This window comes from Pipra filicauda, unplaced genomic scaffold, assembly GCF_003945595.2.
Source record: "Pipra filicauda isolate LSUMZ 115617 unplaced genomic scaffold, ASM394559v2 scaffold299_size895176_pilon, whole genome shotgun sequence".
In the NCBI taxonomy this organism is placed as follows: Eukaryota; Metazoa; Chordata; class Aves; order Passeriformes; family Pipridae; genus Pipra; species Pipra filicauda.
Window position 1 is genome coordinate 1 of NW_024104419.1, and position 17,266 is coordinate 17,266.

Genomic DNA, 17,266 nt, shown 5'->3' on the forward strand with positions numbered 1-17,266 from the left:
AAAAAAAAAAAAAAGAAAAAGAAAAAAAGCAGGCATAGGACACAAGCTACATGCATGGCACCATGGAATTCTGCTTTGGAGTGGGATTTAGTGTATATGTTTGTATGGCTTGGAAGGAAGTAATGATAATCAAGCAAGTAATGATAATCAAGTAGTAGCATCAGAGATGTCGCTCATCAAGCCGCTCTGTTCTTTTATCTTTTACCCAAGTTACTTTCTTTTCTTTTGCTCCCATTGGATTTTTTCTAGGTCAGACATTCCAAGTAACGTCACAGGAAGCTACAAAGCTGAGTCTGGCGTTCTCAAGGCCTCCGCTACCTTCTGCAGAGGTGAGTGAAAGCCTCCACAGACTGTGAAATTGCCCCTGTGCATGAAGGTTCAGGTGTCTCTTGGTTCACTTGACTAAAACAATTTGATCCAGTGCAAACAAGGGATGTCACTATGGACTGTGTATTGTAGAGTCCATTAACACAATCCAAGAGCTGCCCAGAGAACTAATTTCTATAGGCTAAGGAGACATACTTACTAGAAGTGTTCTTATATTCTTTAGCAGTTGCAGCTAGTTGCTGATAGAAACAGAATATTGGAGAATACAGACTTTAGATCCAACAAAGAATATGAAATATTTTTGCTATTAATTGAGAGAAATTTATCACACCTGTGTTTGTTGGACAGGAATAAAAAATCTCCAGAATAATGATCTAAGCTACTTCTTCCTCTCTGGTGTGTGACCACCACACCAGGGCGTGTTTTGTTACCCAGTCATGTTATTATGCATACAGCTTGTTTATTTGTGTTTTCTTCTTGTGTTGGATTTGTTTCTCAAACAGGACGGCCATTATTATGTTTCCCTTTTCTCAAAGCAGTCTGAAAGCCAGTGATTGCTTGTGAGACTTTCTAAATATGCTGCAGCTGTGTGCTACTCATGATGATCTGAAGGCGATCCTTTTGCATCTCCATTTTCAGGATTGCAGGAAGCTGAGTGAAGATGTCCAAAATGCCATTCTTGCAGTTGCCACAGTATACTACTGGCTCCCCAAGGGCCAAGGTGAGATAGTGACAGCAAGGCAGCCACCCCTGTATAAAGAAACCCCATATTTCAGAGCCCAGTATGAGATCTGACATCCACAGGAAAGCAAACTTTCATTAGCAGGTTATCCCATTATCAGCTGTTCTGTAGACTTTGAACGTGTTTATGAATGAACTACTTGTCTGTCTACTCCTGCAGATTTCCATCTGTGGAAGAATGATAATGTAGGAAGTTGTATAGTTGATTGAGTGTTGGTATTTATGAAGTGTTGAAATTATTGTCCAGAGTCCTTTTGGAACTGGGAAGCATCTTGCCTCCTTCCAAATACCTGTAACTTCATTTATACAGTGTATCCACACAAACAGAGCAGTCTCTGTGTTCATCTTTGTGTTCATCTCAGCAGTTGCTTTCTGTCAGTGCTGACTGTGGCAGCTTTCTTGCTCTTTCTCAATCTCACCCAGGTACTACTCTCCGGAAGATGGTACGAGATGCTACCACTGAAGTAGTGGAAGGGATGATCCAGCTCACAGACACAATTCTCAATGCTCCAGTGGAGAGGTAATTTCTAATCACATGATTCTATGATTTTATGATAATTTTTTGGAAAAAAGGGAAGAAAAAGTTACAAGTATACTTGTTAACAAGTATACTTGAGTCTAACTTTGGGGGCTTTTGTTTTGTTTCAGCTTGTCTCAGGAACAGCTTATATCCACTGGAGGTGTGTGGGAGGCATGTGAACAAGTGTCCAACCTGCCACGAGGTGAGTGTTGTAAATGCAGAACAACAGGACTACGATGTGTTGTCTTGGAAAATCAGTAGCCTTTGCAAAGGTATTCTAGGTGGTACAATGAAGGCTCACTCATTCTCCAAAACCCGACTGGTTTTGAAATGTATAAACTTGGAAGCCGGGCCAGATTCTTTGCATGACAACAGTGCAGCTCTGAGCTCTGCAAGAAGTATGATCCTGCAGTCTCAAGATCTAATGATGGCAAACCCAGATGAAGGTTGTTGCAAACTGATTTGAAACAGTGGGGTGCCACAATTTTTATCCTTTTCCTTTGCAGATAACCAGGCAGCAGTTGCATCAGCTCTGACTGCGTGTCTGGGTGTGGTCAAGGACGCTGTGGAGGAGATGGAACATGTAAGGAAGCCCCTGAGCCTCAGAGGAACCTGCAGTGGTGGATTGTAGACTCACAGAATATCCTGAGTTGGAAGGGACACACAAGGATCATCGAGTCCAACTCCTGTCTCTGCACAGGGCAACCCCAACAATCCCACCATGTGCCTGAGAGCATTGTCCAAACAATGCCTGAGCTCTGGCAAATTTGGGGCTGTGACCACTGCCCTGTTCCAGTGCCCCACCACCCTCTATGGTGGTTCAGTGATGGAATGCAGGGATTGTTTTATATACAGGCTTTGGTTTAAATTTGTTCTGATATGACCTAGGTTATTGGTTTTTGCATGGATTTTAATGAGTTTTTAATCTCAAACCGGGTTTACTTGATGTAAGGTATCCATAAAGCCATGTCCTGAAATGGGGGACATGGGAGATTGTGGGAGGAAGTTTAGGGTGATGTAGGAATGGCAGTATTTACCAGGTTCTTGCTGTTTGCACTGTTGAATTAGAGTGGGGGATTAATTTATCTTAATCCAGTTCTGGGATTAACCAGCTGAGATTTCCCCCATTAATTATTTGCATGATGTCTAGATGATGTTCTCCCTTTCCTCCCGGGTATTGCTGGCATTGATGTCAGGCTCTGGGTTTTCAGTGCATCTGTGTTCTCAGGCACTGGTGGAAGGGCAGGATCCCTATGGTGACATCATGGAAGATGAGGAGCTGGGCTTTCGGGGCAACAGAGACACATATTGGTCAGAAGGTGACCGGCAGCTGCTGAGCTCCTGCATGGGGTTAATGAAGGCTTCCAAAGCTTGCCTGAAGAAGGTCCTGGGTGCAGTGAAGGCCTATGGCAAAGCTGATTCTCCAGAGCAGATTGCTCAGCTGGATGACCTTGCAGACATTGCTAATGAGATCAGTCCAAGGTAAGCAGGTCTCTCCCTGTGCTGCTTTTTGCTCTGGAGCAGCCCTGGTCTCGAGGTCTAGAGAATGGATTAGGACCTCCTTTATGATACTGGAGCTGTGAGCAGGTGTTGGGGAGACTATTATGGTATAAGCTGTTGAGAGTTGTGCAGGTCAGGAGGGGAACAGACATTGCAATTTGGGGTGGAGCTGTGGCCACATCTCACGCTGTGGTGAGAGGGGCACATCCCATGGCTATGAGTGATGTCTGCTTGTCATGCACTGCTGTTCCTGACTTACATTCAGGGCTGGGTGTGGGCTTGGACCAGGATCCATGAGTTGTGCTGGCAGGACCTTTCTTCCATTGCTCCCCTCTTTTCTATCCTAGTGTTGATGAGCTGGCACTGAGCATGTACCCACCTGTGAACCCTCTGGCTGTGCGACTTAATGTGAGTATCTGCAGCCTGTGTGTGGGACTGGGCTGTAGAGAATGGGGAGAAATCAAATTGGAGGGGTTATGTGACTGTCAGGGAGAGGTGGGTGTTAGTGACTGCCTCAGTAAAGATTTCTTAGGGTTGAAGAGTGGTTCTTAGCTTCCTTAGCTTCCTTCAGGTGGAAATACATTCCTCATCTTTACCTCTTCTGGGAAGGGCATGACCACTTGGAGCTTTAGCTCTGAGCTGTAATCCATAGAGATGTCCAGTGACAAGACTGGTTTCATGCCTTTGGCCAGTGGCATGATTTTTTGCAATAAAAAAGAAAGTATTGCTTAATATCAAACTGCATTAAAGTCAGTCACTTGTGACTTCATATCTTAATATCAGTTACCAATTTCTAATAGGCTTGTCTTTTTTTTAAATAAAGCATTTTAATGTATGCTTTAAAAACCATACATGTCTTTATTTTCACCTGTCCCAGCCAGCAGTAGGGTGGGAGACATTTCCAGCTTGGCAGTGATAGATAACTCCATTCTGCATCAGGATTGGTGGCAGTTTTACTCATTTTTGGCTGTTGAGCATTCCTGCATTTCTCTTTCCTTTCCAGTACTGCTGAGACCCTGTTTTTCATCATGTTTGGCTCACTTCATTTCCCTTTTGTTTCCTTCTAGGCTGCTAAGTTGGCCTCAGTGTTAAAGAAGGTCTTAGAGATTGCAAAGTGAGTATGAGCTACTGTTTTATTAGTGTGTGTTCCCTGCTATGAAAGTTCAGACCTTTCTGCCTCGTGTCAAACATGACTCATTTCTAGACAGTAAATGCTGACATTTTGGAGTAGTTATGATGTTATCTGAGGGGTGAGACTAAGAAAAGGATGGTAGGGATGAAAGCAGTTCCCACTGAAGACACACACATGTGTGTTAAGGTTTGGGACTACATACATGAATGTGGGTTCTTCCTTGCTCAAAGCCCTCTGGGGCTATAGCAGCCCTGTTTAGTGCTGTGGTTATTCAGCACTTCACAGTACCCCTGTGTTGCCTGGATGCATAGATGTAGGACACCCAGGAGGCTTTCCTAATGAATTTCCTCCACTTTTGCAGGACAAGCCATGTGTGTCCACCATCAGAGGAAGGCTGGGTGCAGTTTCTAGATGGTGCAGTAGATCACAACATGAACAAAATCAAGAACTTCACGCAGGGTCAACTCTAGCTCTCCTGTGCCTACGTGTGTTGCTGCCACTGGCTCTGGCATGTGCTTTTCCAGTGAATCTTGCTGTTCTTCAGCTGCTTGGAGAATGATGAGAACAATGTTTCTAGGAGAGAACCTTACTGCCACTTGGAAAAACTTTTCCAGGAAGTTGCTCTTTGCCATTGCAGAAGTTGTCATTTTACTTGGATTCTTGGGATGATGCAGTGCTGCATCTTAACCTGCCCCATTCTTCAGACATTACAACTACTGTGGGGTTCAAAGAACAATAAAATATTGCTAGATTTGCATTAGTTGCTTTATCTGTCTTCAGGTGGCAGAGGATATATACCGAAGGAAGGGGTCTTGCTTCTTTTGCAAGCAGCCCAATGAACCATTATAAAATATGCTGCACTGTTGCTGTTTCCTGTTTAACCTTAGAGAGCAATGAACAGCTTTCTATTATTTATTTCCTCAGAAAGCAGCAGAAAATACTGTTTACTACTTTATTAATATCAAGGATCTGTAGGGGGAGAGGGGTGTATCTCTAGAGAATTGCTACATGTATCATCACTTTAAAGTTCCAGGATATCCTTTTGTTTTCACAGGGAGGGAAAATGCCTCAGCAGTGGTGGGTTCAGCACATGTGTGTGGTGAGAAATGTCTGCTTGAGCCTTCAGCCCATCTTTGTCACAGTAAGGTTCAACTTCTGAAACTGGAGAGTGGACATAGTGCCAGATGGGAGAGAGTTGAATTTATACAAATAATCAAAATCAGACATGGTTTTAAACTTAACTTTTATTAAACTGTTAACATCTGTGCTTGCCTAAGATCAGGGCACAGATCATGACCACTCTTTTGTAAGCAGGACCTGTTCCAAGCTGGGCCTCAGGCAGCTGCAATGTCAGTAGTTCTGTAGCTCTTCAGGCTCTGGAGTTGAGGGCAGGTAAGTTGTGCAGTGAGTCTCCTGGGCCCTGCTTGGATGGGGGTGAATGGGATTTGCAGCTCTTGAGTGCTTTTAGCTTGCACAGATCCCAACCTGAAAGGTGAGAAGGGATTATACAGGAATCACACCTCTCTGTATTTCTGGTTCCCTGGGCCTAGGAGATGCATTTGGTAGACAGGAGTGTGGTGCCAAAAGTAAAAAGAAAGGAGAAAAAGAAATAGAAGAAAGCTAGCAGTTATCTAAACTACCACAATGGAATTGTCATCTGACAGTAGTTTGGGCAGGAGGTAGGACAGGAAAGTTGAAACTCCCCATGGAGCCATCTAAGGTGACTTTGTCCTAATGCAGCTTCTTCAGATAAATGTGGGGTGTTTGTCCTGTGCAGGAGAGCACACCTTTTTGGATGACTCTTGGTTAAGTCACATTTGCCTGGTTCTTCAGTTGGGAAGGGGAAGACACCACTACAATTGTACCCAGGGACTGTCTTTATTGCTTACAGTGGGAAATGGGTGGAAAGATATGTCACAAACAGTATAGTTTTATTCCACTTAAGCATGTTCAAGTGGCTCACTAAAAAGTAATTGATTTCTCAACAGCAAATTTCTGAACTTCATGGCTCATTTCAGTGACCTCTAGCTTGTCTTATTTAATGTGAGTTTCTGACTAAGTCTTGTGGTATTTCTCTTGTTATCCTTTTGTTGGCAGGAAGCTTTTCCTTTTGTTGTCTAGGCCTTTGTGGTTGAAGCTTTCACAGATGCCATATTGGCTTCAACTTATGCGTTACACATTTGTTGGAAGTTCTGTTAGCTTCTCCTTTTGAGTGTGAAAATCTTCTGTATTGTATGTAAATAAAGGACAGAATGCCTGGGGCTTTCATGCTAAAGCAGTGTCTTCCTGCCATGTTGTTGCCTGGTTATTTTTGGGGATAGCCTTTCCTGTGCAAGGGTTTCTCTAGCTTGTATTGTGTCTCTTTTTCCATTTGCTGTTCTCAGATCCATCAGTTTGCACTTACCTGTACTTCCTCTGTCTGTAAATGAGCCCTTGCCCTGCAACTGCTACCACACACTGTTCCAGGGGTTTGGGGAAAGGGTTCAGGAGGCTGATCCTTGCTGTGCTTGGCTGATACTGTACCATGGTTTTTGGAAGCTGTTGAAAGAAGGAAATGAGCTGAAACTGAGAGAAGGAGAAAGATTCTTCTGTGATTAAAGGGAGATGTATAATTTTTGGTGCCAAAGCTGCCAGTTGGCAGAAGAGGCAAAATCCAGGTTAGTTTCTTCTGCTCTAGTTTCCTTCTGCAGCCTCTGATTTCCAGAGTAGTCAGTGAGTTAGGAGTCATCAGGATTTCCTCATGCACACACACAGAAAAGGCAGAAGTGGGAGCACTGTGTACAACACTGGCCCAACTCACCTTTCCCAAACTGATATCCCAGTGCTTTGAAAGAACAAGGCATGAGGAGAGCCACTGAACCAGCAGAGTTGTTTTGCTGCCTGTGACTGTGAAAGCTGTTTTCTCCCTACTGCAGTAACAGAATGACAGCCCAGTCTAACCTCAATAGTGTGAAGGGGATCAGAAACGCTGATCTCTTCCTGTGCCAGGTATATGTAGCAGGAGGCCTCATCTCTCAGCACAGCAGTCAGCCTGAGCAGGTGGGTCTCCCCCAGCTCTCTTCCACACCATGAGTAAGGCACAAGGATCTTCAGGTTGTGGACTGGAATAGAGTGGTGAAATAACAGATGATGAGTAGAAGTCTGGTCTTTGCCTGCGTGACACCTCTGAGTGTTTAGTGCCCAACATTGTACTGAAAGCTGCAGTGTTTAAATGCTTAAGTGATCCCAGCTGGATTCACAGATTGAAAATCTCTAAGGTGGTGTTGCCAAAGTGTTGTATTTCACAGAATCACTGAATGGGTAAGGTTGGAAGTGAATCATGTGGTCAAACCTCCCTGCCCAAGCAAGGTCATCCCAGAGCACATGGCACAGGATTGTGTCCAGATGGTCCTTGAATATCTCCAATGAGGGAGACTCCACAACCTCTCTGGGCAATCATTTACAATCAACTATTCAGACAACCTTTTGTAAACTTATGGCTAAGAGCATTTTTTCTGAAGTGAGAACTAGATACACTTTTCTAGCCATGCACTCAGCCGAGTCCTTACCTTCATTGCTTTGGAGGTTAAAATTAAACTCTTCCTTCCAAAGCTGAGTAATAGGCACACCATTATAATGTAGAGACTGGACCCCAACTACCAGCTGAGTAGCCTTTTCTTCACCACTGTGGTTAGACATTTCAATGGAAAGTGGAATATCTTGTCCTGGTTGCAGAGAACTACTCGACTGGAGGTGGAGGGAAAGGTTAACTGGCTCTTCAAGGGCAATAGGAATGGAGCTAAACACTGTTGAGCTGCTGCTGGTGGTTGTCTCAAGTTTCCTTATACTTCTGTAGGCTTTGTCAAGTACTCCTTTTTCCTTAAGAGAGCCTGTCACAAAAAGGAACACGTATTTTAGTATCCTTTCCAGTTTACTAGTGTGAAGCAGCAAGTGCAGGAGAATGGCATTGATTTATCCTGGCACTGCTGTAGATAACTGTTTCTAAGAGCATAGAGAGATATCCTTTTGAGCTTCTGGTTGGAGCAGTTCAAGAATTTCTGCTGACAGGATATTCATTAGATGTACCTGACAGATTCTACTTGGGAAGAGTTGTCATAGCTTTTAAAGCACCTTGGTGCTAACATCTGTCAGAGTAAAGGAGGCATTGGCCTCTTTAACTGTTGCTGTAGCTGAGGCACAGGGCTGTGTTCTCATGTGATGGACTGCAGCCAAGGAGACAACATGCCACAGCCTAAGATGAGATGGCAGGGTTGGGTCAGGGAAACAGCACTCACATTCTGAAGCTACTTTTTCAGGGAGAGATTTAGGCAATATCTGAGAGCATAACAGTCCTTTTCAGAAATCTGGGGTCTGAAATAGTTCTATCTATCTGTCTGTCTATCTATTACAGAGGTAATGGGAGGTGAATGTACAGAGTGTAGAGGCAACAGGAACCAGAAAAGTTTTTCCAGATGTGGAAGTGTCTGGTAAAGAAACACCCAGCCATCCACAGACCTGGTTAATGCAATTAAGCAGATGAAATTTAGGCTTTGGTTCTGTAGACAGAGTTGGGTGTTCTCGTGCCATTGAAGAAGGGGAAGTTGTGAGAAGTGGATGACCCTGGTGTTTTGGTTTGGCTCTGCTCTCTAGCCTTTTCCTCTTCACTTGCAACACTGCCAAGGAAGGTGCTCAGCCACTGGCCAACCCCATACCTTCAGGATATTTGTAGTTGTGTGTGATGTCCTCACAGCGTTCACTGCCAACACTCTTGGTGCTGATGTTGTTACCAGTGTATTTTGTGCCACCAAAAGCTGGCTTAAGGGTGTCATCTGCTCTTTGTATCCAGACCTGACACTTGGCATTGATGGCAGCAAAGAAGTAGCAAACATCATAATCGACTTCTGTGTCCCCTTCCTTGATGGCGTGGACAGGGGCTGGCCCACAGAAGGATCGACCTGAAGAGAAAACGTGGCCTAGTTAAGATTCAGATGCTTTACCAGCTAAAGCCATCCCTAGTTTAGACCTATACTGGGATTAGTGAAGTATCTAGTTCAGGAAGACATTAGGAAGCAGTGCTGTGATAGAGCTCTTAAAGCTACATAAGCTGCGTAAACCAAACAGATAAATAATGATTTGGGGCCTAAAGTCAGCAAGGTGAGTCCCTGTCCTGTTGCATCTTTCCACTGGAAGTTGGGGAAGGGAGGAATGCTGAACTGCTCCTCTTCCCCCCTTTCTCAAGCCCATCTCTGGTATCTTACCTTCACTTTTTTCCTGGCAGGTGGCATCCAGTGCCTGCCACCCGCTGTACTGGGGTGGCAAATCAGCCCGAGCCATCCAGCATTCGTTCCAAACGTGGAAGGTCCTGCAGGAGACATCACGAGCTTATACCAAGGGACTGGGCCCTGAGGTACAGTACATTTTTAGCCAAATCACAGCCGGTCAATGCTCCTTTGAAAGAGTTCAGTGCATGTTGAGGAGAGCAGAGACCACGTTTTTTGATACAAGTGGAATTTCTCTGGCTGGACTGGGCTATCATTCTTCCTTTGTGGGCCCTAATAATAAAGCACTCTTCAGTTTGGGTTGCCCACTTTATCAAGGACAGGTCATGTAGACAGGATCTCAGCTGAGCTGTCTCCTATCCACCTCCCTGCAGCTCTTTCACCTCTTTGTTCTCCCCCCCATCACTTCCTACATCCAGGTGTTGTCTCAAATTCTTGCTTGGGCCCTGCCATGTTTCCTTACCAGACACGAGCACGCTTGTCCTGAGTGAGCAGTGTCCCATCTTCATCATAATACTCATCCACACTCAGGCTGCTCTTAGTGTTGTGAGCCCATGTAAAGCCAGTGACCACCCTGGTAGGGATTCCCAGGCACCTCAGAACTGTGCAGAAGAGAGAGCCGTGAATCAGTTGTGCATCCTGCCCTAAGGGTGCCTCTGCTGATGGGTGTAGAGCCTTTTTTGGTGCTAGGACTTTTAGGAATGGCACAGGCCTGCTGTCTGGACTTTGCAATAGTCCTTGCCCCTTCAGGAAATAAGATCTCATAAGTGCCTTCAGAGAATGGATGTACTGATACTCTTTTATCTCAAAGCTAGTGATGGTCAGTGCTGACGAGGAAACTCTGGGGATCTGCCTCTCACCTAAAGATTAAGGGTTGTGTTACTGGGATCTGTGTTAATCCAGGAATTTAGGCATATGCTAGAGGTCCTGCAGACCAAATAAGGCTTTGCTCAACACGAAGGTCTTTGAAGCACCACTTTGAGGTACCTGAACACATGACTGCAGCAAACACCCAGCAGTGCCCGTAGCGGACAGGCTGGCGTTTCGATGCCATCCACTGCCAGAGGATGGGGCTGCTTCCCAGCCACTTGGAAGGGGGTGTCCCATTACGGTATTTCCCGGCCTCACACTCTGCCAGGATTCCTTTAAGCTCATTGCAGTTCAGCTGCAGGGAAGGAGGAGAGAAAGATGTATTAAGGAATTGCCTCTCTTTGCTAGATCAACCCAATCCTGTTTGATGAAGCCATTCCCAAGGCAGATGAAACCAAGAGGATTTTTTTGGTGCAAAGCATGAAGGTCATGGCTGAGCAGAACAAGCACAGCAATGTCCTCTGAGATTTATTCAGTAAGTGAATAAAGTCATTGCTAAGAAACTCCTGCAGCACTACTTGTCTGCTGTGAGAATATCAGGACAGGCTGGAGGTCGGGTTTGGAACAGCCCTGGGCAGGCTTCCTCTTTGGTCAGTGGGTTGCCCTGAGCTGGGGCTGAGAAGATGCACCCTGGGATTGAGAAGATGCACCCTGCTAGTGCCAGGGCTGCTGCCTGCTCTCCTTACCATGGCAGCCACTGCTCGGCAGACGTGGACAGGGCTCCTGCGCTGGGTGGGATCCTTCTCTCCTTGATGGTGTTCACCCATGCACAGCAGTGTGAAGCAGATGTCAACAATGCCCTGCTCAAACTGAAACAAGAACACATCATTTCAGGAAATCCGGCCTGAGTTTTTGTTCTCTTGAGTCCCTACGAGGGTTTGGAACTGTGGAGGTTGTTTCTCCCTTTCTGCTGATTGTCTTATAGAATCTGTCCTGTTCTAATCACTGGCTGTGTCAGGTGGCCTTGGGCAAATTGAAAGATCTACTTGTCCTCACTTTACCTGTAATACAGAGACAGTATTACTAAGTTCTGTTAAATGCTTTTATACCTGTTTTGGAAAGGAAGGCACACAAAGCTCGGATATAGATCAATGCGTATCTTTATATAGGACAGCCTGAGAAGGTAGCTAAAATGACATATAGGGGGTTATGTGATTTCATGCAGAGGTCCCTGTTCTCCTGCACAGGCTTAGACAAAGACAGTGAGTGCAGAGAGCAAGGTCTTTCATCAGAGCCACAGCACAGAGATGGGTAAGGCTATCAGCATCCTGTACACACAAGGATGTGTACCCTTCTCTGCTGGTGGCTGTGAGAGGGCACAGACATGTTGGAACTCTGGCTTACCTGACTGAAGTCCCAGGGTTGTGCTACGGCTGCATTTTCAGTCCCCCAGTAGATGACACCCTCCTGGTTTAAAATGTACTCCTGCCGCTGTGCCTCGTTGGGCAAGAACACCTCATCATCTAGATCAGAGGGAAAAAAGCATCAGGAAGAAAGCATTCCTGGTCTCAGATGCACTTGCATCTCTCTGACATCAGCAGACTCCACTGCACTCCAGGGACTTCAGCAGTCCCTGGCATCCTGCCTTGAAAAATTTCACAGTTTGTGAATCAGACAGGAAAAAAGAATTTCACTGTAATCTCTGTTCCTTGTTCAAAAAGTTCCTCCAGACCTAGGCAGTTGCACTTGCTGGCTCTGCTACTCTCCTGGCTGGTAACTTCTCTAATACTGAGAAAGATACAGTGGCCTTAATCAGACTAGTCACAATCTTGACTCATCTTAAAATCTTTACTATAGGAAACACTTCATCAAGCATTTTTCCTTAGCAGAAGGGCAGGGCTCTGGCAGTGGAGTACTCCAGCAATGGGACAGAAGTGCTGAGGTAGGCAACTTTGAGCTTTCTTAGCCCCTTCCTCTCTCCTCAGGTGCTGTGAGGAGCAGGGCAGGAGGGGCAGGGAGCACTGGGTGGGTCAGCCTCAGCCTCCAGGAGGGCAAAGTGCCAGAGCTCAAAAGCTGTTTTTGTGAAGTGACTGATCCCAGCCTGCCTCTCCATTTCTGACCACATACCTTGGCACCAGGGGTTAAAGAGAAGGGTGAATTCTCCCAGGTCATGGGAAGTTTGGGAAGCACGTAGAAGCAGAGTGTACTGGCCAATGGGAGCATTGGCAGGGGTGTTCACAGTGAGGGTCCAGGAGCACAGGTCCTGTTCTTCCAGTGCTGCACTCCACTGCTTCTGGTCTCCCAGGCTGGAGATGGGAAATTCAGTCTGGATTTCATCTCCTTTGGAAGGATGTCGTCCTGTAGCCAAAGAGATCTGGTTGTGTTTATTCCAAACATTGTGTTTATTCCTCACCTGTGCAGACTGCAGGGACCTTGTCTGTTTGGGAGCCACAGCTCTCCTCATGAAAGAGTCTAAACCCTTTAGCAGCTTGATGCCTTGTGAACCTTCCTAAGGTTACTGCTGCACTCAGGCCTCCACATTTGAAAGTGAGATGTGCATTTCATAGATTTGTAGAAACCAGTGTATTCACTGCCAGAATGGTGCAGACCTGCTGCTCCTGGAATTCAGTCTTAGAACAAGAGTCACAGCCAAATGCTCAAGTTTTGGTAAAACAGGCTGGGGCTGAACGTTGCTGTCCTTCTCAGGGGTCTCACTAGAGAACGTTCCTTAAGGCTACCTAAGTTTGAACATTCCTAAATCAAAAGCCAGGAGAGATCTTGTGAGTACTTTCAAATCACGGAGTAGTGAACCTGTATTGGTTATTGTGCTGCAGTGTCTCTTCTGGAAAGGGATCTGGTTGTGACCCTGCAGCAGCAGGAGACTATTTTGCCTTACATAAACAGTTCACTGCCTCATGTCTAAATGTGGGCACCTCTGTCCTGCTCTGGAGATGGCTTTGCCACCAGCTCTGTTCTTCAGGAGTGTGGAGTTCTGATAGGTTTGGTAGTGGTGTTACCTGTCTGTGCAATGATGAAGGTCCTCTTCATCTGCTGCAGGTAGTTGTGTACTGGAGCTGAGAAGTTCACAGTGATGGTGAATGGCTGCCCCCGCCTCACAATCAGCCTTTCAGTGCTGATTTCTTCTGTGTGGTGGTTATTGTTGTTCATGGGGACCTTGAAATCGCATTTTTTGAAGCTCAGACCTGTAGTGTGAGAAGATACAGAATGAGTTTGGGGCTGTGAACTGCCTGCAGTCTGGCCCAGAGCCACATTCTGAGACACACAAACAGCTGGCCAAGTGTTTTCTCCACTCAGACATTCCCTCCCTGCCTTTGAGACTTTCTGACCAGTAACTGTGGGAGCCTTCACTCTGAGCTTGGTTGTTCTGCTGTCAAGTGGCTACTGAGCTGCCTTTTTTGCTGTCACTTTCTTCAAGGTTGCTTGGAACCTGGACCCTCTCCCTGCTGCGTGGCTAAAACACTTCATCATCTCTCTGCTTCAGTTTTATAGTCTGGGTTACCTCCCACCACCCCTGCCCTCCATTCCCTCTGTCGAGGATACCTCACTTGCCTTTGCTTCCAGACTCTCACCTGTCTGCCTTAGCTGCTTCTTGCTGCTTCTCAAGCTCCTCTTAGACATTGATACCAGCTTTTGTTTGCTGTGCCTTTTTGTGCAGTCTGCCATGCAAACCCAACTCCCTCAGCTTTTAGAGCACAGTCTTGGCTCCTGCCCTGTAAGCTCAGCTCTTCTAAAGCCTCGTGAACACTGTCTTGGAGCAAGAACAGTTGGTTTTTTTCCCTGACACACAGCTTGCAAATGCTTGGAACTAACCAAAGTGATTTTTGCTTACCTTGGCCCATGGCTGGTTCCCTGTACCATGAAAGTCTTCAGCTCCTGCTCACTCTGCTGGGCAACAGATCCTTCCTCCAGCTGTCTGTAAAAACTGTCCTCTTGCAAAGTTGGTTGCTTGATTTCTTTATACAGGGTGGGACGTGATGTTGCCACCTTTCCAGCTTATCTTGCTGGCCTGGTGTGCAGATGTCAAGGGCTCTTTTATCTCTCAGGCCACACTGAAGACACCCAACAGATGAGGTCAAATTGCACAGCGGGATGTGAAGCATTTAGAGACAGACAGGGACAATTCCTTCAAGAAGCTGTGCACTGGGAACTCCAGAGTAGGAAATGCAAATCTCAATATGGCTCTAAACAAAGCACAGAATGCACTTCAAATGTAAGTGTTGGAGAGCTGCTCTACAGCATTGACCCCAAGCTACTTAGATCCTAAACTCTTCAAGGAGTTAAAAAAATATGAGTCAGTACATCCCTTGCTCTTGTGCCTAATTCAAAAAAGTGAAACCTCTTCAAAATGAGGAAATGTGCCAAAGGCAGCAACTAAAAAAAGTGGAATTTTTGTAGCATAATGCAGACTATTTAAAAGTTTTGCACTGCAGAGTTGGGCTAAGCACATTTTTTAAGTTGCTGTAATATTAAAGGGACACCACTGGATGGATAAATGATTGGTCAAAAGATAGGAAATAAGATATCAGAAATGAACATCTTTCACTGTGGAGTGAGTCACCAATAGTTTTGCAGAAACCTATGATCTTCCACAAATTCAAGAGTAATTTGAGAAGCAAATCACACAATATTACACCAGAGAACTTGGTGTTTTTCTTAGTATGTCTGTATTAGACTTTACAATCTCTTGCTTATATGCATCATTTAGGCTAAATAAAAACTCCCTGTGTTTTAGTCCTTTTACAGCACAGTCTTGATTGTATACATTCACTTTCACAGAATTGCAGAGTGGTTGAGGTTGGAAGGGATCTCAGAGGTGTTCTTAAATGCAGCTCTGCAATGTAGGTATGTGTTTATGAACCTCTAAATCAGAGTGGTTCAGATCCAAGCAGGTATTTATCCCATCAGCACTGCCTTGTAATGGCTGTGTATTCCCACAGTACCATCTCTTGGTCAAACTGGCAACTGCAAGGAAGATTTGTTGCATCCCTTTGAAGGTGTCTGCATTTCCAGCTCTGACAGTGGCATGTGCACAAATTAGACAGGAATTTTCCTTTTGGAGGGAATTTCTTGTTTCTTTAGAGCTACAAGAAATGCTTACACTGTGCCCTTGGGTTTGTCTTTTATAGTGAGCAGTGCCCTCCACATTCAGCACATGGACCAAGTGGTAAAGCAGTGCAGCTTTGGTGGCAGAACAAAGTGATTTGAAACCACCAACTTTGGCTATTTCTGGTTGATCTCTTTTAATCTGTAAAATAGTAGTAATTTCATCGACTGCCTGAATCAAGGCTCTAGAAACTTAGATCAGAAGAACAGGATGGTGGGGAGAAACATTCACCACCCTGGAGGCTGATTTCAATGTGTTTCAAGATCAATTTATGGGAAGCATGTGTCATATCAGCCAGTGCTCACTGGGTTATTTTTTTGAGTGATCAAACTGGAATGAGGGCTGGCTGGGTCAGCCTCTTGGGCATGCTCACGTTTAAACTGTGCATTTATAAAGAAAAATACTGACAATTAGCCATATTTTACTCCACCGACTCCCAGTGACTTCTGACCGAGGGCTGTGTAAAGATTGTAGGTTTGACAAAAGCTATTTAAATCCTTCCTCGGGCGCTTGCATGTTTTTCTCTATAATAATCATTAGTTTAATTGTACAGTTGTCTTATGTCTCATGCAGGAAGAATGTGTTTCTCATGCATGGCACTGGCCAGATCTGCATTTTCACACTCAAACTGAGCTGGGTGTGGTTGCTGAGGGCAGATGAAAATGCTGACACTGTGAAAACCCAACCAGTGTTGCAAAGCTTGGAACTTGGCAGAGGCTTTACAGCTGATTTCCCTTTGAACAGCAGGCTTCTTTTGCAGATAATTAGGATGAGGTCACTCCAAGGTCCTGTGACAAACACTGTCTGAAATAATTGCCTGGATTGTGTTTAAGAAGGAATACTGGAAGGAATTGGAATGGTTTGGCTGCATTGTGTATTAAATGTAATGACAGTCTGCATTCTTGCAAGATTTAATGAGATTTTGTGAAATACCATCACTACCTCAAGGCCTTCTCTGAGGCTGGTGGAGGATCCTATATCCTGACTTTCCAAGATCCTGCAAGACTTAATTGATAGGTGCAAAGCTGCCTATTCCCCTCTTCTTTGCCTGGAGAAATCTGAATTCCTGTGTGTGTGTGTGTGTGTCCTTTTCAACCTTCATTCCAGTCTCTCTGGGCTGACTTGTTTTAACCAGCTTCCGCATCCCCTGTAAGTGTGTGGGTGGGTGGCAAAACAGTGTAATTGATGTAATAAAACAGGAGTTTACATGTTTTGGAGATTTTGTTGGCTTTAAATCAAAGAAATTTAAATGAGACCTCAGTTTAATCTGTGTCACAGGGTCAGTTTGTGCTCATGGAACATTCTTTCTGGGTCTGCATTGCTGGACAGTACTTGGTGTCAAGTGGAAAAAGTCAAATTGTCTCTTAGGAACATTTATATCTTTGCTATTTTGGCTTGTTAACTTTGCAAGGAATGAATGGACACATTTAGGGATTTAGATACGGGTGGCTCAGTGTGTTCCTCATGAATGATGATCTGCTTTAAGCAGCTTTGCAGAATGAGGATATGGGATTGTTAAATGTGAATTTTCATACATCCTTCTGATTGTATTGTCCTGCACCTTTTCTTCCCAGCCTGTGCTTTCTGAGCACTTCTGGTAGTGAAAAGTATCTGCCTCTGCAAACAGAGAAATCTTTTTTTTTTCTTGGCTGCTTTGTCATACCTGCATGAAAGGAATTCCTCTAACATAATTTAGGAGGGTAGATACAATGGTTTTGTAAGAGACAGAAAGGGCTGTACTGAGTGGCAGCAGCCATTGGCAAACAACAACCTTGAAGTTGGTTCCAGTACAAAACAAAAATAAATGTCATAGGGTGCTTTTTGTCAATTTGGCCAATTTTTCCTGATAGTAA

The 17,266-nt window shown here is 45.0% G+C and overlaps 2 protein-coding genes across 2 annotated transcripts; one reads left to right on the forward strand and one right to left on the reverse strand.

The window, feature by feature from the left end:
• Nucleotides 1-158: 158 nt before the first annotated feature.
• CCNDBP1 (cyclin D1 binding protein 1) lies at nucleotides 159-6,495 on the forward strand (the record flags this gene model as incomplete). Its single annotated transcript, XM_039383062.1, has 9 exons — nucleotides 159-329; nucleotides 967-1,048; nucleotides 1,492-1,588; nucleotides 1,717-1,790; nucleotides 2,095-2,171; nucleotides 2,817-3,070; nucleotides 3,436-3,496; nucleotides 4,156-4,202; nucleotides 4,582-6,495. Coding segments are annotated over 9 exons (972 nt in total), but the record flags the coding sequence as incomplete, so codon positions are not given.
• Nucleotides 5,415-14,203, reverse strand: LOC114001063 (protein 4.2-like). The gene is made up of 13 exons (XM_027745928.2): nucleotides 14,139-14,203; nucleotides 13,306-13,491; nucleotides 12,416-12,646; nucleotides 11,693-11,811; nucleotides 11,035-11,157; nucleotides 10,466-10,643; nucleotides 9,942-10,080; nucleotides 9,458-9,561; nucleotides 8,912-9,154; nucleotides 7,769-8,089; nucleotides 7,161-7,321; nucleotides 6,625-6,758; nucleotides 5,415-5,705 (listed from the first exon to the last, which is right to left on the reverse strand). The coding sequence occupies exons 1-13, from the start codon at nucleotides 14,146-14,148 to the stop codon at nucleotides 5,555-5,557; spliced, it is 2,100 nt and encodes a 699-aa protein (XP_027601729.1). The 5' UTR covers nucleotides 14,149-14,203; the 3' UTR covers nucleotides 5,415-5,554.
• Between the last annotated feature and the right edge of the window lie 3,063 nt (nucleotides 14,204-17,266).